At 36.1% G+C, this 25,690-nt stretch overlaps 1 protein-coding gene across 2 annotated transcripts in view; it reads left to right on the top strand.

Moving 5' to 3' along the window:
• The window catches only part of vegfc (vascular endothelial growth factor c), a 47,147-nt gene extending 21,816 nt beyond the window's left edge, over positions 1–25,331 (top strand). The window contains exons 3-8 of one of the 2 annotated variants that reach the window (XM_028443246.1): positions 2,221–2,266; positions 2,342–2,411; positions 5,729–5,868; positions 11,677–11,813; positions 18,184–18,508; positions 24,745–25,331. In XM_028443246.1, coding sequence (XP_028299047.1) covers positions 2,221–2,266; positions 2,342–2,411; positions 5,729–5,868; positions 11,677–11,813; positions 18,184–18,508; positions 24,745–24,853 — 827 coding nt within the window. In that variant the 3' untranslated portion in view covers positions 24,854–25,331. Of the gene's footprint in view, positions 1–2,220; positions 2,412–5,728; positions 5,869–11,676; positions 11,814–18,183; positions 18,509–24,744 lie in introns of both variants that reach the window. The other variant, XM_028443239.1, reaches the window with a different exon arrangement.
• Positions 25,332–25,690: the final 359 nt, after the last annotated feature.

A 25,690-nucleotide genomic window follows, 5' to 3' on the forward strand; every position in this document is an offset into this window, starting at 1 on the left:
CTGCATATGACAGCATGTTTCACTCTGTAGTGGATCAAACTGTGACTTTACGTTAGACATAGTATGAAAATAGTTACTGTGACCAACGTGGACAGAAGTCTGTGTCTGTCACAGTTTTAATTAATCACGTCCAATCAACTCCATGTTTCTAGTGCAATATAATGTTTCACCTTATGGGGGCGCTGCACCTATTCCAGGGTTAGAAGAAAGTAAGTGGAAACTTACGGTGTGCGTAAGAGGACTTACGCACACCGGAGAATGTGTGTAAAGCCAGATTTGAATGGAAACACCCACATTTCGGCGCTGCTCCACCCACAGTGTGTAACTGGGATGAAGGCGCACAGTGACTGACTTAAGTACAGGAGGAGAATAGCATACAGACAGAAACAGCACCGCTGTGCAGAGTTTTGGACTTATGCACATGGGAGAATAGAGGCCTAAGTTATTTGTCTCTTTCCACCTAAAGTCATTCAAACAGATTAATAATTTACACTATAAGCTTTATTTATGGGAGGAGGAGGAGGAGGAGGTAAAAAACCTGTCATGGAGGACGGAGTGGAAAACGGAATTTAAAATAATGATCAAATATTACTTCTGTAAACACAGTAGATGCTGCGCGCTCACTTATGACCTCATTCAGTTCATCCTCTAAACCAGGGGTTCTCAACCTGGGGTCAGGACCACATTTGGGGTTGTGAGACACTGGGAGGAGGTTGCTAGATGCCTTCAAGAAACTTTTTTATTGGTTTATTTATTTATTTATTAGAAAGGTAAAAAAAAGAGAAATAATTTGTACCATTTATCTACAACTACACCAAACTCACCATATTTTAACCTATTTTCATCACTTTTTTTTACCATATTTTTGCTCCTTTTAATGTATTTTTGCTTCTTTTAATGTATTTTTGCTAAATTTCTCCCATTTCTGACACTTCTACATCACATTTTAATGACTTTTCTACACATCTTTCCACTTTCCAGACATGTTCAGAACTTATAAACCCTTTCTACCACTTTTACACCTAATGTCACATTTGTTGACGCATTATTGTCACTTTTAACCTCTTTTCACCAGATTTCATGATTATTTTTGCCAATTTACCCACATTCACCATTACTTTAATGCCCATTATTTGCCAGTTTAAACTAATTGTTCCAACATTGAGGCTTTGAACCATTTATTTTTGTTCAAACGTTTACATATGGTTGCATACAGCATAATCACTGCTCCTCAGGGATGGGTTAAATGCAGAGGACACATTTCATATCTGTAATAACATACAGTATATGACAAATAAAGGCGAAAGCCCTGGTTTTTAATCTTTTTTAATCTGACAGATAAAATAATAAAGTAAATAGATGCCTGTGGTTTTTATGAGTCCTCTTTCTTAACAAAAAAGAGAATAAAAAGTCAAATCAAATAAAAAATAAACCTGCTATTGCTAGGTGAATGCTAATGCTAGGTTAGTGCTAATGCTAGGTTAGTGGTAATGCTAGGTTAATGCTATTACTACGTGAATGATATTCCTAGGTGATTGCTAAGGCTAGTTTAATGCTAATGCTAGGCTTATGCTATTGCTAAGTGAACGCTAATGCTAGGTTAATGCTAATGCTACCTTAGTGTTAATGTTACACCAGTGGTATTTCTAGGCAAATGTTAATGCTAATGCTGTTAGTGTCAATGCTAGATTAATGCTAATGGTAGGTGAATGCTTTCACTAGGCAAATGTTTTTGCTATGCTAATACTGGCTAATGGTGAGGGTAACGTTAATGCTAGTTTATGTTCATGCTATCTAATGCTAATATAAGTGCTAGCTAATGCTAAGCTAATGCAGTGCAACGTTAGCCAGCACCTGCATTCTTATGCTAATATTCTAATTTATTCAGTTATTCAAAGTGTCCAAATATGACGTGGTGCGACTGGCCATGACTGCTTTTTAATAAAATGTTTAAATTTACTCTAAATCTATTCACATTTATTTCCCGTCCTATTTTAGTTATATTCTAGTCCTGTATGAGATTAATAAGTATTTCTATTTTTATTTCCATCATAATATTCATGCAAACCTTTCCTGATGATGAACATTTCATGAAATATCATGTGGTGAAAATCCTTATATTTCACTGACCCTTATATTCATTTGTTTTTAAAACTGTTAATTGTGAGTGTGGGCGTGTGTGTGTCGCCCAATGCAATAGTCTGATTTGTGTGTGTGCAGGTATAGAGGTGGAGTGGAGGAAGACTCGCTGCACGCCCAGAGAAGTGTGTGTAGACGTGGGCAGGGAGTTTGGGGCTCCCCCCAACATCTTCTATAAGCCCCCCTGTGTGTCTGTCTACAGATGTGGAGGATGCTGCCACTCTGAGGACAAACAATGCAGGAATATCTCCAGCAGTTACCTCAGCAAAACGGTGAGCTCAGGTTTCTGACGTGACTCGATACAATATCATGATACGATCACGGTGTAGCCATGTTATTGCTAGGCTTCTTTAGCTAATGCTAGGTTAATTTTTTTGCCAGGTTTTTTTTTAGCTAATGCTAGGTTAATGTTATTGCTAGGCTAATGTTATTGCTAGGCTAATGCTTAGCTAATGCTAGGTTAATGTTATTGCTAGGCTAATGCTTAGCTAATACTAGGTTAATGTTATTACTAGGCTAATACTAAGTTAGTGCTAAAACTACGGTATTGTTAATGCTAATGTTATTGTTAGGTTAATGCTAATGCTAGATTAATGTTAATGCAATCACTAGGTTAATGCTGATGTTAGGTCAATGCTATTGTTAGGCTAATGTTAATGATAGATTAATTCTAAAGTTAGGCTAATGCTATTGCAAAGTTAATGCAAATATCAGATTATGCTATTGCTAGGCTAATGTTAGATTAATGCTAGTGCCATGCTAATGCTACGTTAATGCTATTATTTGGCTAATGCTAAATGAATACGAGGCTAATGCTGTATTAATGCTAATGCTTGCTAGTGTTAATGCTAAGCTAATGCAGTGCGATGCGGGCCAGTACCTGCATCCTCACTTAGGAAATGTAAATATAAGCCAACAGTGTTTCTCAATCTGAGGCTCTGCAGGTTTCCTGTTTCCATAGAGACAGAGAGGGAAGTGTTTTTAAAAAGTGACGTTTTCAAGCACCAAAGTGCTGTTGTCGTGGAAACAGACAAAACGCAACAAAACTTTTGCGTTTTCACTAGAAAACGTTGTAGTGTAAGTTGAGCCTTAGTAAATCACACCGAACAGGTGAACACACGTGCACTCTCAACCCCTCACTGACAACCACTGACAAGGTTTTTCATAATAAAAGTCCAGCAGATGTGTCCTCCAGTGTTCAGGTCCTTGGTATTTCTTCCCAATGTTCCCACAGAGCCGTAACCATGGTGATCCCAGTCTGAACTCTACACTTACTGGGATGTGAATAATGAGCTGCTACTCAGAGAAGATGGAGAGGCTTTAGAGTACGTGTTGTGTACAGCAGTAAAGTCAGTGCAATATAAAAAAAAACATCTCACTTTCTCTTAAAGGGGCCCTTCAAAGGTTCCCCAGGGACCAATGGAGAACAGGGAGTGTGCAAAGGGAGGCGTTTGTGTGTTTGGACCAGCAGCAACAACACAGATCTTTGTTTTTTTCCTCACGATGTCAAAACAGAGTAAATAGGTTTTCAAATCAATAGCATGCATCGTATCGTGTTATTGTTACTCAGTGTATCGTCCCACCCCTAGGAGCGACCGGTGACATTCTTTCATAAGAAAAGACATTTTTATTAAAATGGGGACAAACGTAGAATACTTTCCAGTGTCCTCACCAGGAATTTCTCACACGTGTGGCGCACGAGCAAGAACATTTTTAAATGTATAACTCTCTGAGGGACAAATTTAGTGAAATAAAGATAAAGTTGGGTTTTTTGTTGTAGTTTTTTTAAATCTTTGTTCCAGCTTTACTTTCACTTTTTAGGTTATTTGTTGAATTAGTGAAGAGTCATGATGAATGTACTCATGCTTGTTTTATATATAAACAATAGTATATATATATATACAGTATATATATATATATAGTTCCTCCACTAATAAATACTCACACACTATAGAGACAAGAAATATCATTTGATTCAAAAGACTGATTCCAAGACTCACTTTTCAAATTTAATTGAGGTATTATTTGGGACCTGCAGTAATATTGGAACAAACACACAAACACACACACACACACACACACACATACAGAAAATGCACACGGTAGAGCTTTAATCAGGCTGAAAAAAGAAGAAGCGGCCTGAACCCGTCCGACCAGAATGAACCCGTTTCAACCACACGATGTTCACGTCTGTGTGTTCACATGTAGAATGATCTGTTGTGAGTTATAAACATGACGAGAAGCGACACTGTTTATTGGATAGTGTTTAACTCATTCAATGCCAGGCGTTTTTAGATGATTTTTGCTGATTTTTTAAGACCCACAGAATATTTTGTTCTATGACAAACTGAAATCTGAAACCACATTCTAAAAAATTCAAGTCTAATTTCATCAGAAAAAAATTCTATCTTGTTTTGTTTTCCTGTAATCATCAGTTGAATAGAGGCAAGTTTCACACAAATCACCAGTTTGTGACCAAAAGCTGAAAAAAACGTCTTTTTCTGAAAAATCTATTAGTGACTTTGAAGCTATTTTATTTTTTTTGTTTGTTAGTGTCACCTCATCATTGTTTCCTTCTATAAAACTATAAAAACAACACTGAGACCAGGCTTTTGATGGCAACATTAATATTATTATACTATCTATGTCAGAGTTGAATGGATTTCTTACTGTATTTTGGCGTTCCTCCAAGTCTCTCCCCCGTCAGTCTCCACACATACAACTTCCTCCTCCTTCCAGACATGCTGAGTGTCACTGCTTGTCCCGTTTTTTTGATGGTTTTCTCTCACCATCACCACACTGTCAATAGTCCACTTAGTTCCACACATGCTCTGGTTGAGTGTGAGCTGGTGGGAACTTTAGCATCAACTCTCGTAGCGCCATTTTCTGTCTCATAAACTCCTTTCCTCTCCCACTGAGCTCTGCTCATCACAGGTGATCTCTCATTCAAAGATGCTCTGCTGCCACCTACATGTCACCAGTGGTCACTACATCATGATACAAGTTAGATATTCACCAGAGAGCTTCGTCACACTGTCTCCTAGCAACTCCAGCCGAAAAACACAATTGACGTCTTTAGACGTCTTTGGCAGTCAACGTTACTAAACCAAAAGACGTCAGTGAGTTAAGGTTACCAAGTGGAGGATGTACACAGGAAGCATTGGGGGCAGCTAAGTGGCAGCAGGGGTCCTCAGGTAATGACGAGAACATACGAGCAGATCACCTGTATTAATCAGACGATGTGGCTGATGTATGTGTTTCTAGGTTATTCAGATTTTAAAAAGTTTAAACAACCTGTGCATGTTTGATCTCTTTGTGTCCAAGTGTGCAACAATTATTACGATGGTACCGATGAAAAAAGTAAAAAACAACAGAATATCCCCCCATGCTGCTGAAAACTGAGTGTAGGGGGCGCCATCGCTACGTAGGGGAGCAGAATTACAATGTCGGACGCCCCTACGCTGAGAGAACTCTGCCCCCTCACACTCTGACCCCGCCCCGTCCTACAGTCAATAAATGTCTGTGACTTTACGGACTCCTACTCTCCCAACCTACGTGATGTCTGATTATCCTTTTCCTTTTTTCACAGCTTTTTGAGATCACGGTGCCGATCACTCACGCCACCAAACCAGTGACCATCAGCGTGGCCAATCACACCAACTGCAGCTGTCTGTCCAAACTGGACATCTACAGACAAGTCCACAGCATCATCAGACGAGCCCTGCCTGAGTGAGTAACGCACGCACGCACGCACGCACGCACACTCACACTCACACTCACACTCACACTCACGCACGCACGCACGCACGCACGCACGCACGCACACACACACACACACACACACACACACACACACACACACACACACACACACACGCTCTCACACACACACACACACATGCTCTCACACACACACGCTCTCACACACACACGCTCTCACACACACACACACACGCACGCACGCACACACACACACACACACACACACACACACACACACACACACACACACACACACACACACACACACACACACACACACACACACACACACACACACACACACACACACACACACACACACACACACAGCTATGCTCTGTGTTGTAGAACGAGGTCCTATTCGTGCTTTTAATCTGACCAATGACAGAGGTTTACCTGATACCTCACTGACACCTGAGGATGTCCTACAATCTAAACCGTTAGTCGAGACTTTTTGCACATTCTCAAACTGAACTAGTAGCTAAACAAATACAGTAATATTTTTCCTTTCATGTCTGACTCCATGTAACGTGGTGTGTTGTGTTTTACTTTCATTTAGTGTCAGATGTTACAGTTACTATGACTTTACACTGTAGACTGTATCAGGGTTTATTGTGTGTGTGTGCGTGCGTGCTTGCGTGCGTGCGTGTGTGCGTGCGCGTGTGTGCGTGTGTATGTGTGTGTTTCCACTGGAATGTGGGCTATTATTGGAGCTTCACTGTAAACTGTCAGATCTCTTCAGTCAAAGCTGTGTGAGATGAAGACAATGATGGGAAGTTAGCCGTAGTTATTAATAATAATAATAATAATAATAATGAATTTTAAGAATTTTTAATTCACTTTACATTTCAAATAAAATCTCAAAGTGCTACGTAGTAAACAGGATAAAAATACAATACAATACAACAATAAAAGCAGGACAAGTTAACATTAGCTTTAGGCTTTTTTAAAAAGGAAGGTCTTTAGTCCTTTTTTAAAAGCATCCACCGTCTGTGGAGACCTAAGGTGGTCAGGAAGGGCGTTCCACAGACGAGGAGCGGCAGCTTCGAAAACCCTGTCTCTCATGGTCATGAGCCGCGTCCTGGGCGCTAGCAGACGGTGCTGTTGGCCTGACCGGGTCCTGGTTGAGGTGTGAGGAGGTCAGTGAGGTAGGTGGGGGCATCACCGTGCAGACAGTGGTGGGTGTGCAGGAGGACCTTGTACTCTATGCGGGCGGAGATGGGGAGCCAGTGGAGAGTGCGGAGTATGGGGGTGATGTGATCGTATTTCCGCACCCTCATCAGGACCCTGGCAGCGCTGTTTTGGACAAACTGGAGTTTTTGGACGTTCCTGCCAGGGATCCCGATGAGGAGTGCGTTACAGTAGTCCAACCTGGAGGAGACAATGCATATGTGGGTGACATGGTTGTCGAAGGAGAGGTGGGGGTCAAACTTCACCCCAAGGTTGGTAATGGAGGGAGAGAGGGGAATGCTGTGGCCAAAAATTGAAACTGAGGTGATGGGGGAGGCACGGAGTTGTTGAGGGGTACCAGTTTGGATGGCTTCTGTTTTTGAGCCATTCAGCTGCAAGAAGTTTTGTCTCAAGGCAGGGTGTCTCAAATGGGGGTACGTGTACCCCTAGGGGTACGAATTGGCACTACATCGGGTCCTGGAGAGAGAGAGAGGGGGGAAAATTAACAATTTAAATCATTAAAAATATGGGGTATTATTTATTTTAGTTAAAAATTATAATCACACTAAATATTACCAGTAACTCACTAAACTACAACAAAAACACACATATTAAGAGAAAAATTATTGAACAATAAAAAGAACAGACAAACAACAACAAAATACACAAAATGACACCAAAAACACACACTATGAGAGAAAAATACTTATTATTACTATTAACACACAAAACGACAACAAACACACACTAAGTGAGAGAAATCACTACAAAATACACAAAAATAACAGAGACATACAAAACAACTTAAAAACAGCCACACAACACCAAACACACACACTGAGGGAGAATAATTAAAATAATACCAAAAACACACAACAATAACACAAAAATAAACTGAGAAAAATATACTGAATAATAAAAGGACAGACAACAACAAAATACACAAAGGGGGGACTTGGATTCAGAAATATGAGAAATGGGAAAGTTGAGAACCACTGGTTTAAAGAATATAATCTATATTGATTTGATGTGTTTTCTAAACGTCATCGTGATGGACAGTTTCCACTAAATAAGAGAATTAAACGAGTGGAGAACTATTGGGTGTTTGGAGAGAACAATGCATGATGGGAACTGTTGTGTGAGCTAAAGCTAAAGCTGCTTGATTTAGCTCTGAAACACACACACACACACACACACACACACACACACACACACACACACACACACACACACACACACACACACACCTCATCATTGTGCCTGCGTGTGTTCAGAAGTGTTCTGTGGTATGTTTACTTTGGCATCAGGTAGAAATCCAAGCAGAGCGTCTGATTTCCTGAATGTTTCAGCTTTTAGTTTGAGTTTATTCTCAGTCACGTTTAGTCAAAAAGGAATGATTCCAAGCTTTATCAGAACTTACCACATGTTGTGATTTATGAGCTGCAAATTCAATGTTTCACACACACACATTGGCCCTCATTTATCAACCGTGTGTGAAAGCGTGTGTAAATCTGAGATTAGGTTTGATTAGATTCAATTAGATTCAATTAGATTAGATTAGACTAGACTAGACTAGACTAGACTAGACTAGACTAGACTAGATTAGATTAGATTAGATTAGATTAGATTAGATTAGATTAGATTAGATTAGATTAGACTAGACTAGACTAGACTAGACTAGACTAGACTAGACTAGACTAGACTAGACTAGACTAGACTAGACTAGATTAGATTAGATTAGATTAGATTAGATTAGATTAGATTAGATTAGATTAGACTAGACTAGACTAGACTAGACTAGACTAGACTAGACTAGACTAGACTAGACTAGACTAGACTAGACTAGACTAGACTAGACTAGACTAGACTAGACTAGACTAGACTAGACTAGACTAGACTAGACTAGTGCTGACGTAAGAAGACGTTCCGGCGGAGAAAAAAACCAAGAACTGGTGTAAATACGTTGTAAAATGTGACATAGAGTTTATCTCCCTAAAGAGGATCAGGATGGGACACAGTTACAGATTTTAGCGTCTACCACAGAAGAAGGAACCACGTACGTCAGCATGAAAAATCAGCCAATCACAAGCGCCACAAATATACACTTCTTCAAAACAAATTCAGATGAACTACGGCCGGGCCCGGAGAACGTCTCCGCGTGGAATAGCATGTACCACGTTCCCGAGAATTCAGTCAAATGACTGGGTTCCACCAAGTAAAAAAGTGGGCCCCCCGGGGACTCTCGTGGCAGATATAGAGTAATGGGCCCCATTCATATATTGGTATGTGTCAATGATTCGGTTCCATCTGTCGCAATATTTGATTCACAAATAAATGAGAAAACGAATGGAAATTGCTGAAAATTGTGAGAGGCTTAATCATAATCTATGTTGAATTACCTTTGAAACAATATGTCACACGACTATGTTCCCATAAATTTGGAAATTACCGGAATTGGGGGGGCGGGATTCAAGATATATAGAGTTTTCTATTTTGGCGATATAGAAAACTACAACATCGCATATATTGACATATATATCTAAGAGGTGGGACTTTAACGTGTTCATTGCGAATAAATAATTACAAGAATTTAACGCATTTCATCACAGTTTGCTTCATAAACATCACAGAACTGTTTGTCATTGCATGTTTTTTCCGGTACGCTGATTACACTGATGCACAGGTGACTCATATGAAAATGTGCTGGTAGGGCCAATACAAGGACATTTTCATTTCAAGAAACATGATAAAAGCGTGGTTGAATTAAAAAAAACACTTTATGTTGAATTGTTATTTTTTATTATTTTACCATTTAAAGCCAACACTGGTTGTGAAAAGTACATAATGTAATTAAAATGCCACTTTCACTTAGATTTGTTTAACTTTGGCCATTTGACCAAACATATTGAGATATGAGTTGGCGGCTCGCAGCGGCCACCAGAACATTTACCATGTTTTCAAATCCAAAACTAAGTATGGCCCCGCCCACTGAGGTCAAACAAACATTGCGAAGGAAATAAATGTTTCTGAGATGAAAATCATCATCCTCACAGCTGAGGTGAAGAAAAACAAACGTGTGCTTTTTCTGTCGGGTGAAAAGTGGAATTTAAGGAGCTGATTTAAACGCTGTGTGTAAGAGAATAACAGAGTTTACGTGTTGGGCTGAGCTTTAACCAATGGTTTAAATGTAACTTGACTCATACACAGCCTGAAAACATAAATCCCTGCTATTTGATCAAGACAACAAGCAGCATTTATCAGTGGGTTTATCAAGTATTCTGTTGAAGAAAAACCAAAAAATTCAATTAAAAAAAAATCATTTTTTTTTGCTTTAATAATCCATTTTGATGTGTCTGCTTATGTTTAAATGGCAAATCAACACACTCAGATTATCTACACGAGCTCAGACCTGATGTGAGATCTGATCGTAGCGTACGATCACGTCACTTTGATAAATACTGAAGCCCCATTATGAGGTTATTTTTTATTTTTTATTTTGTCCAGGGTGTACCCCCGCCCAGCGCCCAATGAGAGCCGGAAATTGGCACTGGCAGACCCCCGCGACCCTGATGAACGGGAATTAGCGGGTTTGAAGATGGATGGATGGAAACAATTGATTTTGCTTTGGATAATGAAGCCTAATAAATAAACTATCTGAGAGCCTTCCCTGATTTTTATCACCTTCTAACTTGTTTTTAGGTTTCTGTTTTTAAACTGTTTTAATCTCTGACCTAAACTTTATATCGTTTATTTTTTGAATTAATGTGTAGCTACCTTTGGAAAGCACTGTAACATGTGTTTTGAAAAGTGCTCCATAAATACAGTTTATTTAGTTTATAACAAGGCACTATTGACCCATTGTTTTTATGTTCTTCAGCAAAACAACAAAAATATTGCATATTTTCTGTTGTTATTGTGTTTTTTAAATAATGATAGAATGGACTAATATTTTGCCTGGTTAAATTTTTTTTGGTATTGAAACAAATTTAGAAATATATAATAAATGAAGACATTTTATGGGTGTTTGATGCACCCTAATGAGGCTTTGTGGATCAATCATCTGTTTCCATTCTTCTATTGATGACCTGATACCAAACCATTGATACGTCACAGGAAAAGCTGATGTCATTCTGGACTCATGATGCTTTGAAAGCAAAAACAAACCGAGCTAGCGCTCCAGGTCTATAACACACTCTTTAAACAAACCTTGTAACTGATCTATTAATGCTAATATATTCAGAAGGAGATGCAAATCAATCAATTCAACAGATTTATTTATAATCTAGAGCTGTGAGGGTGAATGAGAGGAATACGTGTAGATTTTAGGACCAAAACGGACACATGACTCAGCAAAACCTTCATCAAATCATACGGCCCCAGGCTTCAAAACAAAAGTTGTCAGGCCGTAAAAAACACAACATGGCATTTTATTTTGAAGGAACCCAAAGTACATCTTATTGTGATGAGTGAGCTGAGATCAATAAATGTAGTTTCACACTTACTAACTTTATGTTTTGAAATAATCTTCTCAATCAAATCTTTTAAAGGAAGACATTTAATGATTGATTTGTGTATTAATATGATAATTATTGTCCTCCACTGAAGGTGTCCAGTGGCCAACAGCACGTGTTCACCTGGTCTGACGTGGAACAGCAGGATGTGTCGCTGCATCCGCTCTGTTAGCAGCGTGCACCACGACACGCCCTCCTTTAGCTTGGACACGCCTCCTGTGGAGCACAAAGGTGAGCGTTTCAACACAGAACAGGACTGTCACCCCCTACGGTCACACAATGTTACTAAATGATCTAAAATGTTTCTAAATGATCTAAAACCTTTCTAAATGATCTAAAATGTTACTAAATGATCTAAAACGTTACTAAATGATCTAAAACGTTACTAAATGATCTAAAACGTTACTAAATGATCTAAAACGTTACTAAATGATCTAAAATGTTTCTAAATGATCTAAAACGTTACTAAATGATCTAAAATGTTACTAAATAATCTAAAATGTTACTAAATGATCTAAAACGTTACTAAATGATCTAAAACGTTTCTAAATGATCTAAAACGTTACTAAATGATCTAAAACGTTACTAAATGATCTAAAACGTTACTAAATGATCTAAAATGTTTCTAAATGATCTAAAACGTTACTAAATGATCTAAAATGTTACTAAATGATCTAAAATGTTACTAAATGATCTAAAACGTTTCTAAATAATCTAAAATGTTACTAAATGATCTAAAATGTTTCTAAATGATCTAAAACGTTACTAAATGATCTAAAACGTTACTAAATGATCTAAAACGTTACTAAATGATCTAAAATGTTTCTAAATGATCTAAAACGTTACTAAATGATCTAAAATGTTACTAAATGATCTAAAATGTTACTAAATGATCTAAAACGTTTCTAAATAATCTAAAATGTTACTAAATGATCTAAAACGTTACTAAATGACCTAAAATGTTACTAAATAATCTAAAATGTTACTAAATGATCTAAAACGTTACTAAATGATCTAAAACGTTTCTAAATAATCTAAAATGTTACTCAATGATCTAAAACGTTTCTAAATAATCTAAAATGTTACTAAATGATCTAAAACGTTTCTAAATAATCTAAAATGTTACTAAATGATCTAAAATGTTTCTAAATAATCTAAAATGTTACTAAATGATCTAAAACGTTTCTAAATGATCTAAAATGTTTCTAAATGATCTAAAACGTTTCTAAATGATCTAAAATGTTACTAAATGATCTAAAACGTTTCTAAATGATCTAAAATGTTTCTAAATGATCTAAAACGTTACTAAATGATCTAAAATGTTACTAAATGATCTAAAACGTTTCTAAATAATCTAAAACGTTTCTAAATGATCTAAAATGTTACTAAATGATCTAAAATGTTTCTAAATGATCTAAAACGTTTCTAAATAATCTAAAACGTTACTAAATGATCTAAAATGTTACTAAATGATCTAAAATGTTACTAAATGATCTAAAATGTTACTAAATGATCTAAAACGTTTCTAAATGATCTAAAATGTTACTAAATGATCTAAAACGTTTCTAAATGATCTAAAATGTTTCTAAATGATCTAAAACGTTACTAAATGATCTAAAATGTTACTAAATGATCTAAAACGTTTCTAAATGATCTAAAACGTTACTAAATGATCTAAAATGTTACTAAATGATCTAAAACATTTCTAAATAATCTAAAATGTTACTAAATGATATAAAACGTTTCTAAATGATCTAAAATGTTACTAAATGATATAAAACGTTTCTAAATGATCTAAAATGTTTCTAAATGATCTAAAACGTTACTAAATGATCTAAAATGTTACTAAATGATCTAAAACGTTTCTAAATGATCTAAAATGTTACTAAATGATCTAAAATGTTACTAAATGATCTAAAACATTTCTAAATAATCTAAAATGTTACTAAATGATCTAAAACGTTACTAAATGATCTAAAATGTTACTAAATGATCTAAAATATTACTAAATGATCTAAAATGTTACTAAATGATCTAAAATGTTTCTAAATGATCTAAAATGTTACTAAATGATCTAAAACATTTCTAAATAATCTAAAATGTTACTAAATGATCTAAAACGTTACTAAATGATCTAAAATGTTACTAAATAATCTAAAATGTTTCTAAATGATCTAAAATGTTACTAAATGATCTAAAACGTTACTAAATGATCTAAAATATTACTAAATGATCTAAAATGTTACTAAATGATCTAAAATGTTTCTAAATGATCTAAAACGTTACTAAATGATCTAAAATGTTACTAAATGATCTAAAACGTTACTAAATGATCTAAAATGTTACTAAAACGTTTCTAAATGATCTAAAATGTTACTAAATGATCTAAAATGTTTCTAAATGATCTAAAACGTTACTAAATGATCTAAAATGTTACTAAATGATCTAAAACGTTACTAAATGATCTAAAATGTTACTAAATGATCTAAAACGTTACTAAATGATCTAAAACGTTACTAAATGATCTAAAACGTTTCTAAATGATCTAAAACGTTACTAAATGATCTAAAACGTTTCTAAATGATCTAAAATGTTTCTAAATGATCTAAAATGTTTCTAAATGATCTAAAATGTTACTAAATGATCTAAAACGTTACTAAATGATCTAAAACATTTCTAAATGATCTAAAATGTTTCTAAATGATCTAAAACGTTACTAAATGATCTAAAATGTTACTTAATGATCTAAAAAGTTACTAAATGATCTAAAATATTACTAAATGATCTAAAATGTTACTTAATGATCTAAAATGTTACTAAATGATCTAAAATGTTTCTAAATGATCTAAAATGTTTCTAAATGATCTAAAATATTACTTAATGATCTAAAACGTTACTAAATGATCTAAAATGTTTCTAAATGATCTAAAATGTTACTAAATGATCTAAAACGTTACTAAATGATCTAAAATGTTACTAAAACGTTTCTAAATGATCTAAAACGTTACTAAATGATCTAAAATGTTACTAAATGATCTAAAACGTTACTTAATGATCTAAAACGTTACTAAATGATCTAAAATGTTACTAAATGATCTAAAATGTTTCTAAATGATCTAAAATGTTACTAAATGATCTAAAACGTTACTAAATGATCTAAAATGTTACTAAAACGTTTCTAAATGATCTAAAACGTTACTAAATGATCTAAAATGTTACTAAATGATCTAAAACGTTACTTAATGATCTAAAACGTTACTAAATGATCTAAAACGTTACTAAATGATCTAAAATGTTACTAAATGATCTAAAATGTTACTAAATGATCTAAAACGTTACTTAATGATCTAAAACGTTACTAAATGATCTAAAACGTTACTAAATGATCTAAAACGTTACTAAATGATCTAAAATGTTACTAAATGATCTAAAATGTTTCTAAATGATCTAAAACGTTACTAAATGATCTAAAACGTTTCTAAATGATCTAAAACGTTACTAAATGATCTAAAACGTTACTAAATGATCTAAAACGTTTCTAAATGATCTAAAATGTTACTAAATGATCTAAAATGTTTCTAAATGATCTAAAATGTTACTAAATGATCTAAAATGTTTCTAAATGATCTAAATGTTTCTAAATGATCTAAAATGTTACTAAATGATCTAAAACTTTACTAAATGATCTAAAATGTTACTAAATGATCTAAAATGTTACTAAATGATCTTAAACGTTACTAAATGATCTAAAACGTTTCTAAATTTACTAAAATGTTACTAAATGATCTAAAACTTTACTAAATGATCTTAAACGTCACTAAATGATCTAAAACGTTTCTAAATGATCTAAAATGTTACTAAATGATCTAAAATGTTTCTAAATGATCTAAAACGTTACTTAATGATCTAAAACGTTACTAAATGATCTAAAATGTTACTTAATGATCTAAAACGTTACTAAATGATCTAAAATGTTTCTAAATGATCTAAAATGTTTCTAAATGATCTAAAATGTTACTAAATGATCTAAAACGTTACTAAATGATCTAAAAAGTTACTAAATGATCTAAAATGTTACTAAATGATTTAAAATGTTTCTAAATGATCTAAAACGTTACTTAATGATCTAAAACGTTACTAAATGATCTAAAATGTTTCTAAATGATCTAAAATGTTACTAAATGATCTAAAATGTTTCTAAATGATCTAAAATGTTTCTAAATGATCTAAAATGTTACTAAATGATCTAAAATGTTACTAAATGATCTAAAACGTTACTAAATGATCTAAAATGTTACTAAAACGTTTCTAAATGATCTAAAATGTTACTAAATGATCTAAAATGTTACTAAATGATCTAAAACGTTACTAAATGATCTAAAACGTTACTAAATGATCTAAAACGTTTCTAAATGATCTAAAACGTTACTAAATGATCTAAAACGTTTCTAAATGACCTAAAATGTTACTAAATGATCTAAAACGTTTCTAAATGATCTAAAATGTTTCTAAATGATCTAAAATGTTACTAAATGATCTAAAATGTTACTAAATGATCTAAAATGTTTCTAAATGATCTAAAATGTTACTAAATGATCAAAAACGTTACTAAATGATCTAAAACTTTACTAAATGATCTTAAACGTTTCTAAATGATCTAAAATGTTACTAAATGATTTAAACCTTACTAAATGATCTTAAACGTTACTAAATGATCTAAAATGTTTCTAAATGATCTAAAATGTTACTAAATGATCTAAAACTTTATTAAATGATCTTAAACGTTACTAAATGATCTAAAATGTTTCTAAATGATCTAAAATGTGACTAAATGATCTAAAATGTGACTAAATGATCTAAAATGTGACTAAATGATCTAAAACGTTACTAAATGATCTAAAACGTTTCTAAATGATCTAAAACGTTACTAAATGATCTAAAACGTTACTAAATGATCTAAAACGTTACTTAATGATCTAAAATGTTACTAAATCATCTAAAATGTTTCTAAATGATCTAAAATGTTACTAAATGATCTAAAATGTTACTAAATGTTTCTAAAATGTTTCTAAATGATCTAAAACGTTACTTAATGATCTAAAATGTTTCTAAATGATCTAAAATGTTACTAAATGATCTAAAACGTTACTAAAATGTTTCTAAATGATCTAAAATGTTACTAAATGATCTAAAATGTTACTAAATGATCTAAAATGTTACTAAAACGTTTCTAAATGATCTAAAATGTTTCTAAATGATCTAAAATGTTACTAAATGATCTAAAATGTTACTAAATGATCTAAAACGTTACTAAATGATCTAAAATGTTACTAAATGATCTAAAATGTTACTAAATGATCTAAAACGTTACTAAATGATCTAAAACGTTACTAAATGATCTAAAATGTTACTAAATGATCTAAAACGTTACTAAATGATCTAAAACTTTACTAAATAATCTTAAACGTTACTAAATGATCTAAAACGTTTCTAAATGATCTAAAATGTTACTAAATGATTTAAACTTTACTAAATGATCTTAAACGTTTCTAAATGATCTAAAACGTTACTAAATGATCTAAAATGTTACTAAATTTACTAAAACGTTACTAAATGATCTAAAACGTTTCTAAATGATCTAAAATGTTACTAAATGATTTAAACTTTACTAAATGATCTTAAACGTTACTAAATGATCTAAAATGTTACTAAATGATCTAAAACTTTACTAAATGATCTAAAACTTTACTAAATGATCTAAAATATTACTAAATGATCTAAAATGTTTCTGAATGATCTAAAATGTTACTAAATGATCTAAAACGTTTCTAAATGATCTAAAACGTTTCTAAATTTAGTAAAACGTTACTAAATGATCTAAAATGTTACTAAATGATCTAAAACGTTACTAAATGATCTAAAATGTTACTAAATGATCTAAAATGTTACTAAATGATCTAAAACGTTACTAAATGATCTAAAATGTTACTAAATGATCTAAAATGTTACTAAATGATCTAAAACGTTTCTAAATGATCTAAAATGTTTCTAAATGATCTAAAACGTTACTAAATGATCTAAAACTTTATTAAATGATCTAAAACTTTATTAAATGATCTAAAATGTCTCTAAATGATCTAAAACTTTACTAAATGATCTAAAATGTTACTAAATGATCTAAAACTTTACTAAATGATCTAAAATGTTACTAAATGATCTAAAACTTTATTAAATGATCTAAAATGTCTCTAAATGATCGAAAAAGTTACTAAATGATCTATAAATCAGGCTGAATGTTTCACTCCAATAGAAAACAATGGGATGTTTACAGTCGTGTGACATCATCAATCACATGATTTCAAGATGGAGGAACACAGGCTCTAAACTGTAAAGTAGTCCCATTTATAAAAGACAATAAAACTAATATGGTTCATAATAATACATTTTCTTAGACATAGATCTACTAATGAGGACATTTAGAAGGTTTTGGGACACATCTGTGAGTTGACTGACCTTGTCAACCTACATTGCTTGATTAAGCAACAATGACTCCATGAAACGTTCAAATGAGTTTGTGTTTCCTTCTTTTCCACTTGAACAGACGTGTTCTCTGCAGACGTGTGCGGCCCGGGGAAGGAGCTGGATGTGGAGAGCTGTCAGTGCGTGTGTCGCCACAAAGACCAAACCCAGGACTGTGGCCCTCACCGACATCTGGACAGGAACACGTGCCAGTGCGTCTGCAACGCCCCCTCGGCCGCCTTCTGCCCCCTGAACCACGTTTTGAACAAGCAGAGCTGCCAGTGTGTGTGCATCAAGGTGTGTCCCAGACATCAACCCCTCAACAGGACCAGGTGTTCCTGTGAATGTAACCAATCACCAAACAAGTGTTTCCTGAAGGGGCGGAGATTCCACCCAGCCACCTGCAGGTGAGGGTGGAGTTATTCTAGGATTTATTTATTTACATACAACACCAAATACAACAAGTCCTTTGAAGCAGGGTTGGGCTCAATTACATTTTTCAATTACAATTACACCTTCAATTATCTATGTTCAATTACAATCGCGTTACATTTGCACTACAGATACATTTTAAGATCAATAATTTTGGCAATATTAAAAAATAGAAACTTTTCATACAAATTATTTATTGAAATTAATCAGAAATATGGAGCAATTTTAAACCACTGTATCATATCCAAACTTAAATATTGGCCTACATGCAAAATAATGAACTTAACATAACAACTTTTTTAATTATTCAAGTAGTTTCATTGTATTTGTCACAAATTCATTGAAACTCTACAATAGTTGCAGGGTTTCAGTTTTCTCATGATTATATAACACGATGGAAGTCATTCTTACTCTCATATTGTTGAAAGAAACCTACTTTTTTCCAAAATTTTCCTCGATCTTCAAATAATTTAACAAAATTACCCCAAATTAAATAAATATAGTCACTACCTGCTGGATTATCTATAGACTGGATTATATATAGACTGGATTATATATAGACTGGATTATATATAGACTGGATTATGTTTATACTGAATGTAAATATATAAACTGTAATATCAACCTGCCTTTGCTATGATTGTTTTAGCTGTGAGGTAGTTTGAGAGGGAGGAGCTCACATTCTTGTTGGGTAGGAGGAGCCAGGATTGTCAGGAGGAGGAGTTTTCGCCATTTGGAGCTGACTTTTTACAAAATGTGGTTGTAATCTAAACAGTAAAGTTTTTTATTGTTTATGCCTTGTGTCCACATGTAACAATGAATATGACAACTTCTAAAAACGGGTCCCACAGTGGGAAAGTCTTCTTCTTCTTCTTCTTCTTCTTCTTCTTCTTCTTCTTCTTCTTCTTCTTCTTCTTCTTCTTCTTCTTCTTCTTCTTCTTCTTCTTCTTCTTCTTCTTCTTCTTCTTCTTCTTCTTCTTCTTCTTACTTCTTCTTCTTCTTCTTCTTCTTCTTCTTCTTCTTCTTCTTCTTCTTCTTCTTCTTCTTCTTCTTCTTCTTCTTCTTCTTCTTCTTCTTCGTATTACTGCCCTCCACTGGTCTTTATTGTAATGACTAGACTCCGTATGTTCCAGTGTTCTACAGGAACTGCCGTACAGCCTTAAAAATCATCTGATGGTTCTCATTATGACCAAATAAAGAAAAAACCTCCACTTTTAATCTAGACATGGTGTAGATAGATGCTGCTTTTCTCTGTGTGTCTTCTTCCTTGTTCTGGTGTATTTCTGTGGCAGCGTTACAGCGCCACATAGAGGCCCCTGATGTTTACTACAGCGTTTTACACCTTTTTGTGTGGACGCACTTAGAATTCCCTGTTTTAGAAGAAAAAGCTTTCGTTTTGTCTGCATGTTGACGGGGCTTAAGTTAGCAGAAGCTAAAATGTATAATTAGTGTGTGTGATGTCATAGTTCAAACACTCACTGACCCACTAGTGATGGGAATGACCTGACGTTGCCTGAGGGAAACTCTGACCTGACAGCACTGCCTGCGAATCCAGCTCTGGTTTTACTTTTCAAATCCTAACGACCTCTCCCAGCTGTCACCTAACCATTTCCTCTGCTCACACACACACACACACACACACACACACACACACACACACACACACACACACTTGACCCTGTGACCGTCGTTGAGAGTGATTTATGAGTGAAACATTGTGTTTCTTACGTGTGATCTTTGTTTCACAGTCGTGTGGATTTCATTCTTTTTTCATTTAAAACAGAGCTGATCTTTAATCATTTTATAAAACAAAGCTACAGCTGAGAAGCACTCTTTATTCCACAGCACAATCCCGCTTCTAACATCTGAACTATTCAGTTACCGTAATTTCACACAAATGCCACAGCCTAACAGGGCTGCACTCTATTGGCTGATGAGGGTGACCGTCAGACAACTGGGCCAATCAGAACAGGCAGGTAGGCGGGCTGCTGTACCCAAGTTAGGTTGCAGTGAAAAGTTTGTGTTTCAACTGATGTTTCCTTTACTACATGAAGTCTCCTCCTCACTGCTCCACGTCTACATATCAGTACGTTTACAACTTTTTATGGTCACGTTTTACTGTAACCAGACTGATAAACCACTTCATCTGTTCTTACCGTGAACTACCACGGAGCGATCACAGCCAGTCAGAATACGGACGTGATCACTTCTGAACAAATCCAACGTGGTGGTATTATTACAAACTGACTTTTACTGTATCCACACTGCTGCAGCAGGTTCTCTCTCTCTTTCTCTCTTTGACAACATTTCTCTGCACCGTCGCTATGACGATTTTTGTGGCAACATGAAGTTTATAAAACCGGGAACAATCCACAATTTAGCTTTAGTAAGTAAGTAAGTATTTATTTATAAAGCGCTTTTCGCAGATAAAATCACAAAGTGCTGTACACAGAAACAATAAACATACATTTACATCACATGTGTAGCATCATAAAAGGGCAGTAAAAATTAAAAATAAAATCTTGTTAACTAAAAGCTTTTTTGAAAAGCGAAGTCTTCAAATGTTTTTTAAAAGTGTCCACGCAGTTCATCTCCCGGAGAGACTGGGGCAGACCATTCCAGAGTCTGGGGGCTGCAGCCTGGAACGCCAGGTCTCCTCTGGTTTTAAATTTGGTTTTTGGGAACCTTAGTAGACCCTGACCTGAGGATCGAAGGCTGCGTCCTGAAGTGTAGGGACACAACATGTCTGAAATGTATAGAGGAGCCTGGCCATGCAAAGCCCGGAATGTTAGAACCAGTATTTTATATTCAATCCGGAAATTGACAGGGAGCCAGTGCAGGGAGGAAAGTATCGGGGTAATGTGTGATGTTCTGGACGTACCGGTCAAAAGTCTGGCAGCAGCATTTTGAACCATTTGGAGTTTACACAGGGTCGACTTATTAAAACAGGTAAAAACTGAGTTACAGTAGTCAATGCGGGACGAAATAAAAGCATGGATGACCAGTTCCAGATCAGGTTTGGACAGTAGATGCCTCACTTTTGAGATATTTCTCAGATGGTAAAAACAGTTTTTAGTCAGTTGACGACAGTGGCCCTCCAAAGACATCGATTGGTTAAACACAACCCCAAGATTTCTGATGCTGGATTTCACTGATGAACCCAAATCACCGAGAGAGTTCTTAATAAGTGGGATCTTTTTATCAGGGGCGATGATCAGAGTTTCTGTTTTGTTGGGGTTTATCTGGAGGTAGTTTGATGAAAACCAGTTTTTGATGCATGAGATACAGTCCAAGAACTCAGGTAAAAAGTGAAACTCTGAGTCATTAAAAGAGCAGTATAACTGGATATCATCAGCATAAAAATGATAAGAAACATTTTTTAAAACCACGGATCAACCGACCAAGAGGCATCAGGTACAATAAAAACAAAACAGGCCCCAGAACAGAGCCCTGGGGTACTCCACATGACAGGGTGGACACATTGGACATTACATCATTAAAAGCCACATTAAAAGTTCTACCATTTATATACGAGGCAAACCACTGTAGTACAGCACCGGAAAACCCCATTTCTGATTTGAGACGATGGATCAGTGTGTTGTGATCTACGGTGTCGAAAGCAGATGTTAAATCCAATAAAGTTAAAACTGTATAGCGACCAGAATCAGCAGCCATCATCACGTCACTGGAGACCTTCACAAGGGCAGTTTCAGTGGAGTGGATCGACCTAAAACCAGATTGATATTTATCATAAAGATCATTATCTTCCATGATTGATGTTAGCTGCTTGGCTACCACCTTTTCCATCATTTTTGACATGAAGGGAAGCTTAGATATGGGCCGGTAGTTTATAGGCTGACCTGGATCAAGATTAGGCTTTTTGAGAATGGGATTTACTAGGGCGTGTTTAAAATAGCTGGGGACTGTGCCGGATTTAAGTGAAAGGTTGATCAGTTTCACCAACCATGGACCGACTTCATCAAAAACATTTAAAAGCAGTGAGGTTGGAATAATATCCACAGGGCTCGATGTGGGTTTCATTTTTCTCACTAGATCCTGAATATCCTGTAGGCTGACAGGAGAGAAGGAGGACCATGTGCTGACGGGAGCTACAGAAGTGCACAAGCTGACCAAAGGAGTCGTGATACTGGCCCTAATATCTTCTACTTTATTTACAAAGAAGTTTAAAAACATGTTACAATCATCCCTTGTGTGTACAGGGACATGGGACGGTGGGGGTGTAACAAGATGTTCAATAGTGTTGAACAAGACTCTGGGGTTTCTCTTATTTTGGAGAACAAGGTTAGTGAAATAAGTAGAGCGGGCGCGCTTTATTATTTCATTTAGCTCCATTATCTTTTCCTTAAGATGGAGTCGATGCACTTCCAGTTTAGTTGTTTTCCACAACCGTTCCACTTTCCGACAGCTTCTTTTGAAGTTAAAAATGGTTTCATTCATCCATGGACAAAGTTTTTTATGAGTGCTAACAACGTTTTTAGCTGGTGCTACTGTGTCTAACAGAGTCAGACAGTGATTATTAAAGTTAGCCATAAAAGAGTCAACATCATCACAGCTAGCGAAGGAAGTTGGGTCAAAGGAGGCAGAAAACCCACTGAAAGCTGCTTCATTTAGGATGCGTCGCTGTTTTTTCACATTGGAAGGGATTTTAGTCAGAGTGATTGACAGGTTAAATAAAATACAGCAATGGTCACTTAACTGTAAATCATTTATGCTTAATTTGTCTATTTTTAAACCAAAAGAAAAAACTAAATCTAAAGTATGACCTTTGGAGTGTGTTGGACCTGACACATGTTGTACAAAGTTAAAAGAGTCCATAAGAGTCATCAACTCAGTGGCCATAGGACATGTGGAGTTATCAACATGGAGGTTAAAATCTCCAAGGATTAAAACACTCTCAAGTGTTATAATAGATGACATGAACTCAGAGAACTCATCTAAAAATATACGAGCAGGACCAGGCGGTCGGTACAGTAAAACACAGTGAAAAGAGTGTTCGTTTCCAACCTTGCACATCTGGAGCTCGAAGGAGTTGAACGCGTTCGTGTCCAACAGTCTGCAGCTGAATGTGTCCCGGAAAACGAGCGCCAATCCTCCTCCGCGACGCGTGATCCGTGGGGTTCCAAACACAGAACAGTCTGCAGGGCGCAGCTCATTTAAGTGAACGTACTCGTTCTCCCGTTGCCATGTCTCTGTGATGAACATCAGGTCCAACCCGCGGGACATGAAAACATCTTTCAGGATGTGCGCTTTATTTGCCAGCGATCTGGCGTTTTGTAATCCAAGGCGCAGCGACACTTCCGTGTTGGCCCGTGGAGAGTCGCGCTGCAGCGGGCGAAGGCAACCATAATCCACGGCACGGTGTCTGGGAAGGCGCCGGTGAAGCAGCGCTACGATCGGCAGATGACGCAGGCCGGTGATCGGACGCACGGGAGCCACAGGCTGAATCCACCGTAATCCATTTGACAGCGGGTGTCCCGGAGCAGTCCCAGGACAAGACCTCCTGTACGCCTTCACCTTCACCAGGAGTCCAGCGCGTCTGCCCCGCCTCTTGGCACGCTTCCTACGCGGGACAGGTGCACGCAGCAGGTAGGCAGGCACCGAGGCCAAGTGTGGAGGAAGTCTGGAGGTTTGATCCTCAGGGCAGCTCAGACGTACCTCATGTGCATAATTTAGGTCCATTAGTGCCTGACGATCGTATGTCAATACTGTTGCATCGATGTTTTGGCACAAAAGAACGATCAGGACACAGACAAACAGAAGTTCCAGCAGAGCTGGCAGACGGCAGCCGGTACACGCTGGCGCCATCTTGCTCGTTAGCTCAATTTTCTGTAATTATTTAATTGCACTAAATGCGTTAAAGTGACAGCCCTACACTAAACACTGCTCAGCCTGTATTTTTATGGGGAACATTTTCTAAGCTAAACGTTGTCATCGGACAAAGGAGGGACTAGGATTCAGAAATAAGAGAAATGGGAACTAGAACCTAAAAAGTTTCACAATGATTCATGTTTTCTTTGTTATTTTCACTTTCTTCAGCGGGTTGAATCGGATGCTCTGTAGGGCCGGATTTGGCCCCCGGGCCTTGAGTTTGACACATGTGGATTAGAGGAAGGAACAGGCTGTTTTCTGGTTACGTGCTGAACCTGATTTGATATTGTCTTGACATTTATCCTGTTTTTCTGACTTTCAGCTGTCTCAGAGCTCCGTGTGAGGTCCGACGACGACTCTGTGACCCAGGATTTACCTTCAGTGAGGAAGTGTGTCGTTGTGTTCCATCCCACTGGAGACAGCTGGACTGAAATCATGCTCCTGGGATGCTAACAGGATGAGCTAACCATTATCAGTGGACGTTATCGCCCATCAATGGGAGTCTTTCTGGAATGGATGGAGTTGATGGACTAAAGTATTCACACAGTTACTGGATTTAAGAAATGATAGACACTAAGGGCCTGATTTACTACGATCCCAAACAAAGAGCGCTCACTTTGGTTTGTACGCTAACGGATGCACACGCTGTGCGTTCACCTGCTGTGCATGGCAGGTGCAAAAGTGTTGTGACCGTCCTGGTTAAGTTACAAATTCATTTCATTTATAGCTAGAGTTGGACTGAAATCCTGCTCCTGGGATGCGTTAGTGGAAGAGGAGAACAGACATACAGTATGTCTATATGTGAGAAGTCAGCCAGGGGGGCATCTTCAATGATTTACAGATCCTGAAAGTGTGATTTCTAAACTTTCCAATGGTGTCAAAGACAGAAATCACAGAATACTCAATGACTTTATGGCAGTTTGAATGATGGCAGTCTGAAAAGTACATGTCCCTGAGCAGCCAGCAGGGGGCGGTAACAATATGTGGTTATTTACATCCCTTTGCATTAACACAACCCCCCCATCAATGGTTGTCTGTGGCTGTTTGAACCATTTTAATGTGATTCACATCCACAATTATGAGCTTCAGTTTAGTGTTTGATGGGAGTTCTTTAGAAACCTGTTTGTAACTCAGGCCCTTTGAGTTTGAAATGCACTGATTCCATGACGGACGGGGACAAAAAGACCTTTCATATCTTCCTTTAATCATTATCTAATTATTGTTTGCTTCAAATATTTTTCTAATGTGTCAGTTCTGTCGTCGTAGTG

This window comes from Gouania willdenowi, chromosome 1, assembly GCF_900634775.1.
Source record: "Gouania willdenowi chromosome 1, fGouWil2.1, whole genome shotgun sequence".
Lineage (NCBI taxonomy): Eukaryota > Metazoa > Chordata > Actinopteri > Blenniiformes > Gobiesocidae > Gouania > Gouania willdenowi.